This window comes from Peromyscus eremicus, chromosome X, assembly GCF_949786415.1.
Source record: "Peromyscus eremicus chromosome X, PerEre_H2_v1, whole genome shotgun sequence".
Lineage (NCBI taxonomy): Eukaryota > Metazoa > Chordata > Mammalia > Rodentia > Cricetidae > Peromyscus > Peromyscus eremicus.
The window spans coordinates 12,060,596-12,074,913 of NC_081439.1; the positions used below are offsets into that span (position 1 = coordinate 12,060,596).

Below are 14,318 nucleotides of genomic sequence, written 5' to 3' on the forward strand. Positions count from 1 at the left end.
CTAGCTGAGTTGGGCAAGGGGATGGTGGAGAAAGTCAGCAGAGGCCAACTTGGGCATGTACTGAAGAGGGGTTCATTACCTAAGAGACTGGGTGAAGCCTTGGCCCTGCCGAGATTGGTGCTGCAAATGTGAGATTTGGCTGTGTGAGTTAAATGATGGAATTACTCTGCATTCTCCCTATGTGCATTTATATAGATTTCTCAATGCTGTTTTTACATTTTTAGTTTACTAGCAAAATATTGTTCCATCAGATGATGTTGCCAAAATATTTTGAACAAGTTTATAAGCAATACTTACCATGTGTCAGTACAACTGCTTAGTTTAAATATTCCTTCATCCTTGCCATTTGTTGAATGCATTTTGGTTCATCTGATGTTTACTTACTATCACATATGTGCTAAGAGCAAGAAATGGTGACACATTCTTGTAATACCAGTTTCTCAGGAGGCTAAGATAGGATGATCACAAGTTCTAGGCCTGCCTGGGTAATGTAGCGAGACTTGACTCAAAGGGGAAAAGGACGTGGTGGAGAAGGCTATGGTGAATTCATTGTAGAGTAACTATTGAAGATCGGCTAGTCTGGAAAAGGAAGATAAAACATATGCACACATAAGGAACTGTAATGGAAAAACTAAATGCCAAGCAGACTAAGAACCATAATTAGTGAGTACACTCAGATGTTGCTTAGTTGAAGGATTAAGGAAGGACAGTTCATTGCTAAATTAAGCATTGTTGTTCAAATCTCTACTTGTAAATATTTGACTTTTCAACATACTGTGGAAAAGTTCCTACCAGCCCATTATATTGGAGATCAAAGCATTCTATCTATTGAAGGAAAATTTGTACATTCCAACCAGCTTAACTCTTGAAGAAGCCAGCATTCTTTCTTTCAAGTCTTCAGCCAGGCAAAAGCTACCTCCTAGGATTGAATTACTGCCTTACAAAGTATAAGACAGCTCTTGATGGGACACATTTGCAAAGACCTTGGAGCCTTTCATCTCTCTTCCATGAACTGAAATACCTAAACTGCTCCAAGCTCCTTCCTGTTCTTTGTTCTGTAGATACTTTTTTCTATTACACACCAGCTTCTGTCATTTCTCTCTTTATACTGTCACTGTCCTGAATCCCTGTCCACTCACAGTGCCTTTAGCTACTTCTCATTTGAGCCTAGACCACAGAAACTGAGTGTGATGGACATTCCCAGTAGGGGATTGTATTGCTTCATCACCACACCTCAACTGTAGTCATCGGATAGTTTAGGGGGCCATTACAGTTTTTGACTGCCTGATGTACTAATGTCTGTTTGCTATTCCATACAGGGAACAAGTCATACAATGGTGGTGGAATAAGCTCTTCAAATAGGATCATGGACTTCTTGGAGGAGCCAATCCCTGGTGTAGGGACCTATGATGATTTCAACACAATTGATTGGGTGAGAGAGAAGTCTCGAGACCGAGATCGGCACCGAGAGGTAAGGCTGTGCTGGCATTTGAGGAACTGATAGGAAACATGGGGGAGGAAAGGTAAAGAGCTAAATTTGGTCTGTGCTTCCCTTTTTCAGCCCCAGAGTTGCTGGCAGTCTAGCTGCTGGCAACATAGGGTTTCTTTCTTTCTTATTCTTTTTCTTCCATTTTTCTTTTTAATTTTTTTTTGAGATAAGTATTACTCTGTAGCTTAGGCTGGCCTGGAACTTACTTATGTAGTCCACACTGACTTCAAACTCTTGGATTAACAGATGAGAGCTACCATACGTGGCTTCATTTTGTAATGTATTTCTATTTTTAAAGACGTTTTATATATAATTTTCAGCCTTGGTTTTAAAACTTGTGTCTAATGATTTATTTTCCTGTAGAATACTGTTAGAAGGGACATTCACAGCTCTGAAATGGCTTTCACCTAGGCCTCTGCATAGGTGAAAAGAAATGTGCAAGATTTTCTTCTCCCATCTCATCTCCTTTTTAAGTTCTTTTCTCTTAAAGTGGGGTCTCTAAAACCAAGGAAAGTAAATGGGCTTTTTTCAAAGGAATAAAAAACCCAAATTACCCTAATCTTAGAGTGTACTAAAGAATATGGGTTCAGCTCCATAAGATTATAGCTCTTGTAAAACCATAAAACAGAAGTAAACTTACGCATTCAGCACCAATGAAACCACAAGACTGATCAAATTCATATCCAAGACATTAATTTAATGTGATAGGTATTTAGGGCCATGGCGTAGGTTGTACAAGCTTGACAAAAGAATTTCCCCACCTCTCTTCTCTAAGTACTGATTAATTTTCTCAGAGCTGTCTGCCAAGGTCCTTTAATTCTTTTATTGGTGTTATTATTTGTTATTTTATTGATACTTATTCAGACTAGTCTGGAACTCACTAGGTAGATAGTCTGGCTAGGACTCTTAATCCTCCTGCCTCAGACTCCTGAGTGCTGAGATTATAGGCATGTGCCATCACATATGCTAAGGGTCCTTTGCTATTTTTCTTTTTTCTTCAATGAGACAGGTTCTCCCTATGTAGCTCAGGCTAGCCACAAGCTTGTAGAGCTCTTCCTCCCATAATCCCAAGTGCTGAAATTACAGGTGTTTTCTACCATGCTCAGAGCCTTTGCTTTGAACTTGTCCTTTATCATTCAGATTTAGCAATAAACTGTTCCTAGTTTGTGTGGGAACAGCAGTGGAGAACTTAACTCACCAACAGTGAAAATGTTGAAGCCCATATACTCTCAGCAAGTGACCGTCTGGCAAGTCACTTCTTAAAGTTCTGCTTGACTCCATATTTAAAATGTATTATTAACAAGACCCCATTTGCTACTGAGTTAATGATTCTTCCTGTCAGAGACAAACAATTTTTTTTTTCATTTTTAAGCCTTTCACAGATTCTGCCAAGTATCCTCACAACCACATGAACCCCAGAGTCAGGTTGTCCTAGGTAGAGGTTTTGAAAAATTCCGTTTGTTTGGGGAGGCAGTACTAGTGATTGAATTCAGGACTTTGCAAATGCTAGGAAGTATTCTGTCAGCAAGGTTTGACTTCACTTTTTATTTGGAAACAGACTTGCACTCTTACCCAAGTTGGCCTTGAACTTACTTGTGCACAGGCTTAGCCTAAGCCTCCCAGCTTATTTCATTAGTTTTCTTCCTTCCTTTTCTTTTTTTTTTTTTTTCGAGGGGGGTGTGTTTCAAGACAGGGTTTCTCAGTGTAACAGCACTGCCTGTCCTGGAACTCACTCTGTAGACCAGGCTGGCCTCGAACTCACAGAGATCCGCCTGCCTCTGCCTCCCAAGTGCTGGGATTGAAGGTGTGCACCACCTCACCAGGCTCAGTTTTCTTTTTTTCTTTCTTTTTTTAAAAAATCTTGTAATTAGTATAGTCTCTGTTTCTCTGTGTGTACACGCACGCACGCACACACGCACATACACAGGCCACTGGGCCATCTTGTTGACCTTCAAAATACATTTTAAAGTTCCTTTTGAAATTTTAAAATTTGTTGTTGTTTGTGATGTTTCTATAAGTGAAAGGGGAATAAATCAATTTTGAGTATAATAAATAGTGGTAAAAAGAAGGGGAAATACCAGTAGCAACGGTGGCAAGATAACGGTTTTGAAAATATGGACATGGGCCAGTCAGTTGGTTAAGTGTACAAAAGTACCTGTTGCCAAGTCTGATGGTCTGAGTCTGATCTCTGGAACCCACACAGCAGAAGAAGAGAACAGACTTCAGCGAGTTGTCCTCTGACCTTCACACACACACACACACACACACACACACACACTATAAAAAAAATAAAGCTCAAGTGAAACAAAATAAACATATGAACACCGTGGATTTAAGTTGACAAGGGTAATACCTAAACAGTCAAACTTTGTGTTTATCCTGATGCCGTCAGATACAGTTGCTGGTTTCTGAAATTGAAGGAGACACATCACCAGTATCACTTAGTACCTGTAATCACGGTACCATCAAGGTTTTGTGCCATCGAGGTTTGGGCATTTCCTGACTGAATCACAACCACAGATAGTAGACCTCAAGTTGTCAGTGAGATCTGCCGTCGTTGGTTTATTCTTTGCAAAACAGTCAAGCTATTTGCTGTGAATCAGCTCTCCTTGAGACAGCTATTATCCAGGGCAGAAAAAGACTCCTGCAATGCACAAAACAGGTTGATGGTATTAAGAAATCAGTGGCTAAGTGGGGGTGTATCTTGGACATTACAGTAAGTTGGTAGAGTTCAATAAATCACAGCATTCTAGGTAAATTGGTTCAATTAAATAATTCTCAATTGTAATCTATTCCCAGATAATTTGTATCTTTCTGCTGAACAGTTTTTAGATGGAGGGAAGATATGTGTAGAGTTATACCAATATTATCTTATTTTTTTCCCCAGATTACCAATAAAAGCAAGGAGTCAACATGGGCCTTGATTCACAGTGTGAGCGATGCGTTTTCTGGCTGGTTGTTGATGCTCCTTATTGGGCTTTTATCAGGTATGGTAAACAACAGTAGTTTTGAAAATTAATCTCCCAGAACTGTGATGTGCCCCTCCTGAATTGAGTCAAGTGCTGTGTTCTCCCATCTGAAATGGATTGCTGGTGAATCTTTTGGAATGTCCCCTCTTTAAATGCGTTCTAATACCTGTATCCCTTTCCTTAAATCAAAGAAGAAATACTTCTAAGCTCAATGCTGTAAGACGTCATGACCATTCTAAGGTGGAAGCCAGCACAGTGGCTCCCCGCTCTACTGGGAAAGCACTTTCGTTGGAGGCACAGGTTTTTGGCCCATTCTCCGTGGGGTTTACAAGATGCAGCGATAACTTCCTGAGACATTTTGTAGCAGTTTTTGTTCTTTTTTGCAGCTCTGGGAATAAGACCCAAGAGTAATGTACGTGCTAGTCAAGCTTTCAACCACTTTGAGTCACTCCCCCAGCCCTTGTTCTTTTTAAAACAGGGTCTCATTATTTAGCCCAGGCTGGTATTGAACTCAATATATAATCCAGGCTGGAAGGAACTGTGGTCCTTTGCCTCACTCTCTTCAGTGGTATAAGATGTAGCTCCTCCTTTCAGGAACTTATCACACTCTTTCCTGGTTTCTGAGGGGCATTACGGTGGCACATTTTCCTTTAAGCGCCGTCAACTTTGTCTAGCCACTCCAAACACTGTAGGTTGAATATCCCTTATCCAAAGTGCTGGTGAAAGAACTCAGGGGGTAAAGGTGCTTGCCACCAAGCTTGACAGCCCCAGTTTGATTCCCAGGACCACGTGATGGAGGGAGAAAACCAAATCATCAACAAGTTATCCTCTGACCGTCACACAAATTATCCTCTGAGCTTCATATGTACTCACCATGGTTAAATACACACACACACACACACACACACACACACACACACACACGGGGGGGGGCACATGTACACTTACACTGAATAAATAACGATTGAAAAAATTGTTAAAAAAATGATTGAAGCCAGAAATATTTGAAATATTAGCATGTTACATAATGAAATATTTGGGGAAAAGGACCCAAATCTAAACACAAAATTTGCTTGTTTTATATATACATATATATGTATATAATACATATATTAAGTACATCTATAAGCACCATGTATATGTGTGTATATACATATATACATACATATATATGTATATATGTGTATATACATAGCTTGAAGGTAGTTTTATATATTTTAAGTTTACTTGGAGTTTTGTCATTTTCAAAGAGTGTCTCATTTGACTTAATGAGACCCAGGCTGGCCTCAAACTCACTCCTGTCTCTGCCTCCTAGGTCCAGATAGTAGGCTTTAGTCACTGCACACCTTTCCATCTGTATTTTGACTAAAGTCCTATCACATGGGGCCAGCTGTAGAATTGTCTACACATGACAATGCTTACAAAGTTAAGGACCATAGAACACTTTAGGTTAGGGATGCTCAACTTATATACCATATATGAATGTATACTTGCTCTGCAAATACAGCTTACAGCAAGTTCCAATGCCAAGTTCCCTCCTATGTGGGAAGCAGAGAGCCAGGGACACCAGGCAGAGAGATCAAAGAATGTACCCTTGTAGCATTAAAGACGGTGCCTAGGAAGTTCTGGAATCTTGAGCTACATAGAAGTTAAGTGGGAAAGCTGGAGAAGATGGTATAAGATTTCACTTCATAGCACAGATTCTAGTTTCAGGAAGTCAAGATTTAAATCTCTGCTCCACTACTGGTAGTTTTATGGCTGTGGGCAAGTATCTTAACTCCTGGAGACTTTAGTGTATTGATCTGTAAAATGGAGATAGTGCAGGTATCTATATTAAACACTTTCTTTAAGGATTACATGAGATAAAGCATTTGGCATGGTGACGAGTTGTTGATGCTGCTCTTATCATGAGCCATAGAGTAGAAAACGACTATCCCAAATATGAAATGGTTCGTCCATCCTGAGTTTCTAAGAATTGCCTGTGATAGGGGCTGGCAAGATGGCTTACTTGGTGGCGGCGGCGGTGGTCAGGGGGGGCGGGCTGTTGCTCTACAAGCCTGACAATCTTAGTTTGATCCCTGAAACCCGAGCCTGGCGGTGGTGGCGCATGCCTTTAATCCCAGCACTCGGGAGGCAGAGCCACGCGGATCTCTGTGAGTTCGAGGCCAGCCTGGGCTACAGAGTGAGTTCCAGGAAAGGCGCAAAGCTACACAGAGAAACCCTGTCTCGAAAAACCAAAAAAAAAAAAAAAAAAAAAAAAGTGATCCCTGAAACCCATGGTGGAAGGAGAGAGCCATCTCCCAAGTCACCCTTTGACCTCCATGTGTGAGTCTGCATGTACTTACATGTGCGCGCTCACACAAATAATATCTAAAATAATTTTTTAAGGAATTACTCACACTAAAAGGTTGGCAGTCTTTTCTTTTTCATTAAAGGAGTCACATAATCCTAACTATTTTAGGAGTCATGCATTAAATGATCTCTGTAGTGTCCACTCCACTCTGCTGCTGTTGCTGTGGCACAAAAGCAGCTGTATACCATAGGGAAAGAAACGCGTCTGGCTGCAAATTGAGACATCTTTAGTAACAGACATAGCAGGTGAGCAAGATTTGGCCCTCATGTTGTGGTTTGCCAGCCCTTAGTTGAGAGTATTCAACTGTGCCTTCTGACTCTTCCAGGAGAGAGAACACAGTTTGGAGCTGGTTAATAATAGATTGGGTAGTCTGTAATGCCAAATATTGTAGCAAATCAAAGGAAGGAATATAGAGGAGGAAAGGTCAAAAATCTGGTGATTAGGAACATGTTAGTGTTTTCAAAGAAACTTCAGTTGTATATTGGGAGCCAGATTTCAAGTTTTGATAGTCACTGGAAAGAAAAGAAGAACAAACCCTTGAAATGGTAGGAAAGGATAAGAGACAACACTCTCTTCTTCTGGATAGGGAAGCTTAATAAAACTTGTAGCCATGGCGCACGCCTTTAATCCCAGCACTCAGGAGGCAGAGGCAGGCGGATCTCTGTGAGTTCAAGGACAGCCTGGTCTACAGAGTGAGTTTCAGGAAAGGTGCAAAGCTACACAGAGAAACTCTGTCTCGGAAAAAAAAACAAACAAACTTGTAGCCAGAGAAGAAAGCAGCATTTGTGGGAAGGGGGAGATGTAGAAGTATAAGGGAAGACAGAACTGGAGATAGCTGCTATGTCAAATATAAAATGCAACAACCAGAACATAGAGCAAAAGAAGTATAAGGAAGGCCTTGTTAATTTTGTGAACCCAGGCAGTAAATGCAATAAAAGTTGGAACACAAGTCTAGGGGCTGGAGTTGCCAAAAATAGCTGTCAGAAAATGCTGGATTTGACTAGGGCATTCAAGTAGGTGGTAACACTTTCCACACTTACCAAAACATACACATAACATGGCCTTTCTCACCTGACTGAATGTAGGTGCAATAGCCTCAACTCTTTAATGTGTTTCTTGTCTTTAGGTGGTCAGTGGCTGTTTTTTTTTCCCTCTTATACACACGAGGTATTTTGTTTTTAAACATTGGAGAGCCATAACAGAAACAGTGTGTCTGAATGGAACAGTCTGGGAATTCAGGGGCTATTTTAAAACACCTTTACCGTTTCTCTAAGGCATAATTCTGGGCCATTTAATTTCTCCTCTCCAGAGTTTCTTCATTTGACTGACATGTGACAGCCAGAAGTAAAGTACTTTAACTGTCTTATCTCTTACCAGTTTAACAGTCATACTATTTATGGTCCCAATATTTGCTTTGTTTATTTTCTCATTTTCTTTGGTGGATGTTCTATATGTGGTCACTCCTTTTTACTGAACCATTGCAGTGTGTTCATATCCTAGGTTCAGTAGGCATCCAAAGTTCCTCGAGTTCCGTCCAGCCTTCTTTGCATACAACACTCTCTGCTGCTATCAATTTAATGTCCTTAGCCAACAATATCTTCCAGCTATTGTGCAAGTTCTTCCTGTCCATGGCGCAAAACCCTACTGTCCAGGATTAGCCTATCACCCTTAATCTTCATCAGCTTTTCTCCAGAGCCTTTGCAAATAAATAGCATGGAAGATTCTTAAGTGTGTGCAATTTATATTCACTAAACCTGATGTATATAGGGAGAGTCACACAATCTTTTTGTTTTAGCTGTTATTTTCGGTTTGAGATGGAGTCTCATTGTTTATTCCTAGCTGGCATGCTAAGTAGACCAGGCTGGCCTTGAACTATCAGTACTGGGATTAAAGGCCTGTGGCACTGTACCTAGCAAGCCACATAATCTTAAACAAATTACTTCCTTTATAGAGTGTCATTCCTAAACCACAGCAAAGCAGTCCCTTCATTGTGTCAAGTGAGTTTTAAAACCAAACTCCTCTCTCTCCTCCAAATATTTTGCTTTCTCCATAGTTCTTACCAGTATACATATTTCACAGATACTGATGTTTATTTTTACTTTTAATCCTGTGTATGTGTTTGTGTCTGTGTGTGAGTGCAGGTGCCCTTGGAGGCCAGAAGCATTTCTAGAACTGGAGTTATAAGCAGTTGTGAGCTACCCAATGTGGGTGCTGGGAATTGAACTCAGATCCTCTGCAAGAATATGTGCTCTTAAGCATCTCTTCAACCCAACACTGGTGTTAATGTAGAGATAGTAAGTGGAATATCAAGCAAGTCACCAATCAGACGTTCCAGGTAGACTAGGAATAGGAGATATAGACTAGGAATAGGAAGTATATATTTAACTGTCGTTTCAATTCCTTTCCTCTCACTTTGGCTGGTAAGGCTTGTTCTAATTACCAAAGACAGAGTTTCAGAAGTGGAATTTAACTTTGGCTTTCTATTTCTTCCCTACTAAATCAGGTTCTCTAGCAGGCCTGATAGACATCTCTGCTCACTGGATGACAGACTTAAAAGAAGGGATATGCACAGGGGGATTCTGGTTTAACCATGAACACTGTTGCTGGAATTCTGAGCATGTCACGTTTGAAGACAGAGACAAGTGTCCAGAGTGGAATAGCTGGTCCCAGCTTATCATCAATACAGATCAGGTAATGTGTAGTACTAATTTCGGTACCTCTGATTCTTATCCTTTATTTATTTATTTCATTTTTGTACTATACTCCTTGAAATTATGAAATCATCCCCTATTTTCTTTAATGGAAAAGAAAGTGGAACCAGCTTCTTATTTTGTGGTTAAAGTACTATTTATAGCTCTTATGACATGTTGGAAGCATTTTCTGCTTATATTTAAAAGTTTGGTTTGTTTTAAAGAAGTCTTATATTTCTTCTACTTCTTAGCTGTTAGTACATAGTACAGCTAAAATAACCATTCTCTAATGATTTCAATAGAAATGTCAGAGGCAGACAACAGGTAAGATGTAATTTCTAACAAAAGATGTTGAAATGATTTAAAATATGTTTATCATATAGAAACACAAAGCAGTTTGTCCCTGACTAAGCACTGAATTAAAACAATCAAAGGTGTGATGTTTTATGTCAAAATAAGAGAGGTCTAGGAGTAAAACTGCCCAGTCTCTCCTGCAGTTGTATCAGTATTTTCCTTATTGTCTAAGCAAGTATTTTTCAACACATAATAATTTTGTGTTTCAACTCTTTTCCTATCTTTCAGTACTTTGTTATAGGTTAGATCTCTCCCACTGAAAAAGCACACACAAAACAGAAGTGTTTTAGCTACTCGGCTCACCAGTAGAAATGGGTACTCCTTGAACTCCCTCCCTATGTGTCGATTCTGTTGGTGAAGTAGAAATAAGACCAGAATACATGATTGTACTCTTAAAGTTTATCTTTCCTCTGATTGCACAGAGGTAAAGAGTAGAGTGGAGGTCACTAGAAGCTGAGAAGGGAAGGGGACAGAGAGAGGTTGTGTAATAAACAGCAAATAGAAAGGAGGAAGAAATTCTGCAGTTCAAACAGCAACCTTACTGTAACTGTACTTTACAACAACTGATTGAGGTGCTGAGTATTGGGCCCCATAAATGTGAGTGAAGCACATCCCTTCTTACACATTTTATAAAGCAGTAGAGGAAGTTAGAAGACTTCAAACAAAGATATATGAAATATTTAAGTAAGTAGAACTGTTAATTATCCTAATTTGATCACTATACATTATATATACATGTATCAAAGTAACATACTACCTTATAAGCATGTATAACCATGAAAAATGAATTAAAACATTTTAAAATTTTATTATCTACTTTGTTCACAAAAAATTTGAGGTAGCACACACACACACACACACACACACACACAGAGACACATACAAGTCAATTGAAAAAGGATAGGAAAATAAAGTCAGAAATAAGAGATTTTACATCCATATATAACTATATACATTGGCTTGGGGAACAGGGTTTTATGTGTATTGTACTGGCTAGTTTTATGTCAAGTTGACACAAGCTAGAGTCAGCAGAGAGGATGAGCTTCAGTTGAGAAAATGCCTCCTTTAAGATCCAGCTATAAAAAAAAAAAAACGATCCAGCTATAGGGCATTTTCTTAATTAGTGATCGATGGGGAGGGCCCAGCCCATTGTGGGTGGTGCCATCCCTGGGCTGCTGGTCTTGGGTTCTATAAGAAAGCAGGCTGAGCAAGCGATGTGGAGCAATCCAGTAAGCAGCACGCCTCCATGGCTTCTGCATCAGCTCCTGCCTCCAGGTTGCTGCCCTGTTTTGAGTTCCTGTATGACTTCCTTCAGTGATGAACAATTCTGTGAAAGTGTAAGCTAAATAAACCCTTTCCTCCCAAATTTGCTCTTTGGTCATGGTGTTTCATCACCACAGTAGTAACCCTAGCTAAGACATGTAAGTTTCTCAAACTGCAGTGTAGTTAAATTACAGGATGAATGTTACAGACCTTCCTAGAACACTTATTTTTCCTGAATATTTGGAATATTTTTAAATATAAACAATGATTTAAAATTTTATTTATTTTAGGTGTGTGAGTGTTTTGCCTGCATGTGTGTATGTGTACCACGTGTGTGCCAGGTGCTCACAGAGGTCATCAGAGTGCTTTGGATTCCTTGGAACTGGAGTTACAGATGGTTGTAAGGTACCATGTAGGTCCTGGGAATAAAACCTTGGTTCTCTAAAAGAACAACAAGTGCTTGTAACCACTGAACCATCTTTATAGTTCCATAAACAATGATTTTAAAATGGAGTGTAAATTTTTCTTCTTTTCCTTGTGTAATTCAAGATTAAACTCTGGGCCTTGAACATGCTAGACAAGTACTCTACAACTGAGTTACATCTCCTGTATTTTACATATTTTTATTGTAAAAGCCAGGCTTGGTGGCACACACTGGTAACCCCAGTACTTGGAAAATACAGGCAGAAGGATCAGGAGTGCAGAGTCATTTTTGAGCGGCCTGGGCTATATGAGACCTTGTCTCAAAAAAATTTAAAAAAATTAAAATTTAAGATTACATTCAATCAGTGTGTGTGTGTGTGTGTGTGTGTGTGTGTGTGTGTGTGTATCTCTCTCTCTCTGTGTGTGTGTGTATGTGTGTGTGTGTGTGTATGTGTGTGTTTGAGCTCACACGTATGCATGTGTGCATGCCCCAGCACATATGTGGAGATCAGAGGACAGATTTTAGGAGTCAGTTCTTTTCTTCTACCATATAGATCCCGGGGATTGAACCTATGCTGTCAGTCATGTTGGCAGGTGTCTTTACTGACTGAGCCATCTTGCTGATGCTGAAACACCGTTACAGTTTTTTTGAGCTGGGTATGGTGGCTCATGCCTATAATCCTAGTATTTGGAAGTTAGTGGCAGGAGGGTCACTGCAAATTCAAGGCTAGCTTAGTCTTATATATTGAGTTCCAGACCAGTTAGGGGTACATACATAGTAAGACTTGTCTCAAGAAAACAATAAATACATAAATAAAGAGTTAATTAAATTAAAATTATTTTGAGATAGGAGCTTGATAAGTTAAGTTGCCTTGCTGGCCTCAAATTTGTGATTTTCTTCCTCAGCTTCCAGGGGAGCTCCATGATTTTTATTTTGCTTGAAACAAAGTCTTGCCTAGTCTAGTCTAGAACTCCCAGGAATTCTATCTTAGCCTCCCAAATCCTGGCATTAAAAGTTTGAGCTGTCATACCCTTCTCTGTATTTTGTTTTGTTTTAAGAAAGAAACAATGTTTCTGTTTTACGTCCATTCCCAAGAGATGAGAGAGAGAGAGAGAGAGAGAGAGAGAGAGAGAGAGAGAGAGAGAGAGAGAATGAATATGAATGTGTATGTTTTCCTTGCTTTAGAAGGACTTGAATTTAGTTTTTTAACCATTTTAATTCTTTTTATATTTTGTGTATGAGTGTTTTGTCTACATGTGTGTATGTGCAGCAGGTGTGTGCTTGATACCCACAGAGGCCAGAAGAAGACATCGGATCCCCTGACCTTGGAGTTACAGATGACTGAGAGGACTGGGAGTTGAACCTAGGCCCTCTGCATGAGCACCAAGTACTAACCACTGAACCATCTCTCCAGTTCTAGGAAGCACTTAAAAATAAATGTATATACTTAACTGTGCATATGTGTATGTATGTGGGAATATGTTTGCCATGGCACTTGTGTGGAGGTCAGAGGACAGTTTGCAGGAGCTGGTTCTTTCGTTTTATCACCTGTTCTGGAATTTGAACTCAGGTCTTCAGGCTTGATAGTACGTACCTTTAACCACTGAGCCATCCTGCCAGCCACATATTTTTAAGGCAGTTACATAATCAAAATGTTATATTCTTCATCCCACCTCCCCCTATGGTTAACACTTTGCATAACAATAGTACAGGAAATTGATATATCTGAAGTCCATAGAACTTATTTCCCTGTTTTGGTTGGTGTGTTTTTGCTTTTGTGGTACTGAAGGTTGAGCCTAGGGCCTTGAATATGCTAGATGAACTCTACCCATGACCAACATCACCAGCCCATTGCATTTCTCTAGCTGTAAATAAAATGATAGCCCAAGGCAGGAGGGAGAGAGCTCTGTAGTTTTATGATGATGTAAGATGGCTCCCTCATGCTGCCCCTGTACAACTAGCCCTTTATTATGGGTCTGTTCCAGCAGTTCCTTGTAAAGCAGAGCTTGAGATTTGCTCACACAACAGATTAGTCTGGCTCTTTTTATGAATGAAATCATTGCCTGGGGCAATAGTCTGTGAAGCTTTCAGAAGCCTTCTCTTTCCAACAGTTTGGCCTCTTGATCTCTGCCTCTGGCCAGTTTCTGTTGCTTTCCCTTTCACTGCCTTTCTCTTTGTTTCCTACCTCTGGAGTCCACTTGCTCACAAACTACTCTTAAAGGACAAAGAAATAATTGTTTTCTGAGGGCTTAAGATCATGGAAAAATTGTATCAAATTCACAACTAAAAACTATAGACTTCTGATTCTTCTTGCCTAGGCCTTTAAATTCTCATAGTGTTTTATGTTTTGCAAAGTCAGAAGTCCATTGAGCTTTGTATCTGTGTCATCTGACGTATAACCCCTGGTGTTTAGTATTCCTTTCTGGTAAAGCATCACTATTTTCCAGCCCTTTAATGTGAATTGTTGTGCAATATTAGTTTAAGATGTGTTACATTCATTTATGCTGTGGAATATTTGTTTAATGATGAAAAGATATGCTGCATACTTTTATGTTGCATTTGTTTAACTCTGTAAAGCTGTGTTACTTTGCCTGTTTAAAACACTTGATTGTTCTAATAAAGAGTTGAACAGCCAATAGCTAGGCAGGAGAGAGGGACAGGCAGGCTGACAGGCAGAGAGAATAAATAAGAGGAAAAATCTAGGCCTGGCTAGCTCAGTTGGTAGAACATGAGATGCTTAATCTCAGGGTCATGTTTTTGAGCCCCATGTTGGGTG

General features: G+C 39.8%; 1 protein-coding gene across 3 annotated transcripts in view; it reads left to right on the top strand.

The window, feature by feature from the left end:
• The first annotated feature begins 1,339 nt into the window (after positions 1–1,339).
• Positions 1,340–14,318, top strand: part of Clcn5 (chloride voltage-gated channel 5) — a 29,411-nt gene continuing 16,432 nt past the window's right edge. The window contains exons 1-3 of one of the 3 annotated variants that reach the window (XM_059250454.1): positions 1,340–1,471; positions 4,377–4,476; positions 9,315–9,502. In XM_059250454.1, coding sequence (XP_059106437.1) covers positions 1,367–1,471; positions 4,377–4,476; positions 9,315–9,502 — 393 coding nt within the window. In that variant the 5' untranslated portion in view covers positions 1,340–1,366. The remainder of the gene's footprint in view (positions 1,472–4,376; positions 4,477–9,314; positions 9,503–14,318) is intronic. The other 2 variants (XM_059250453.1, XM_059250452.1) reach the window with 2 other exon arrangements.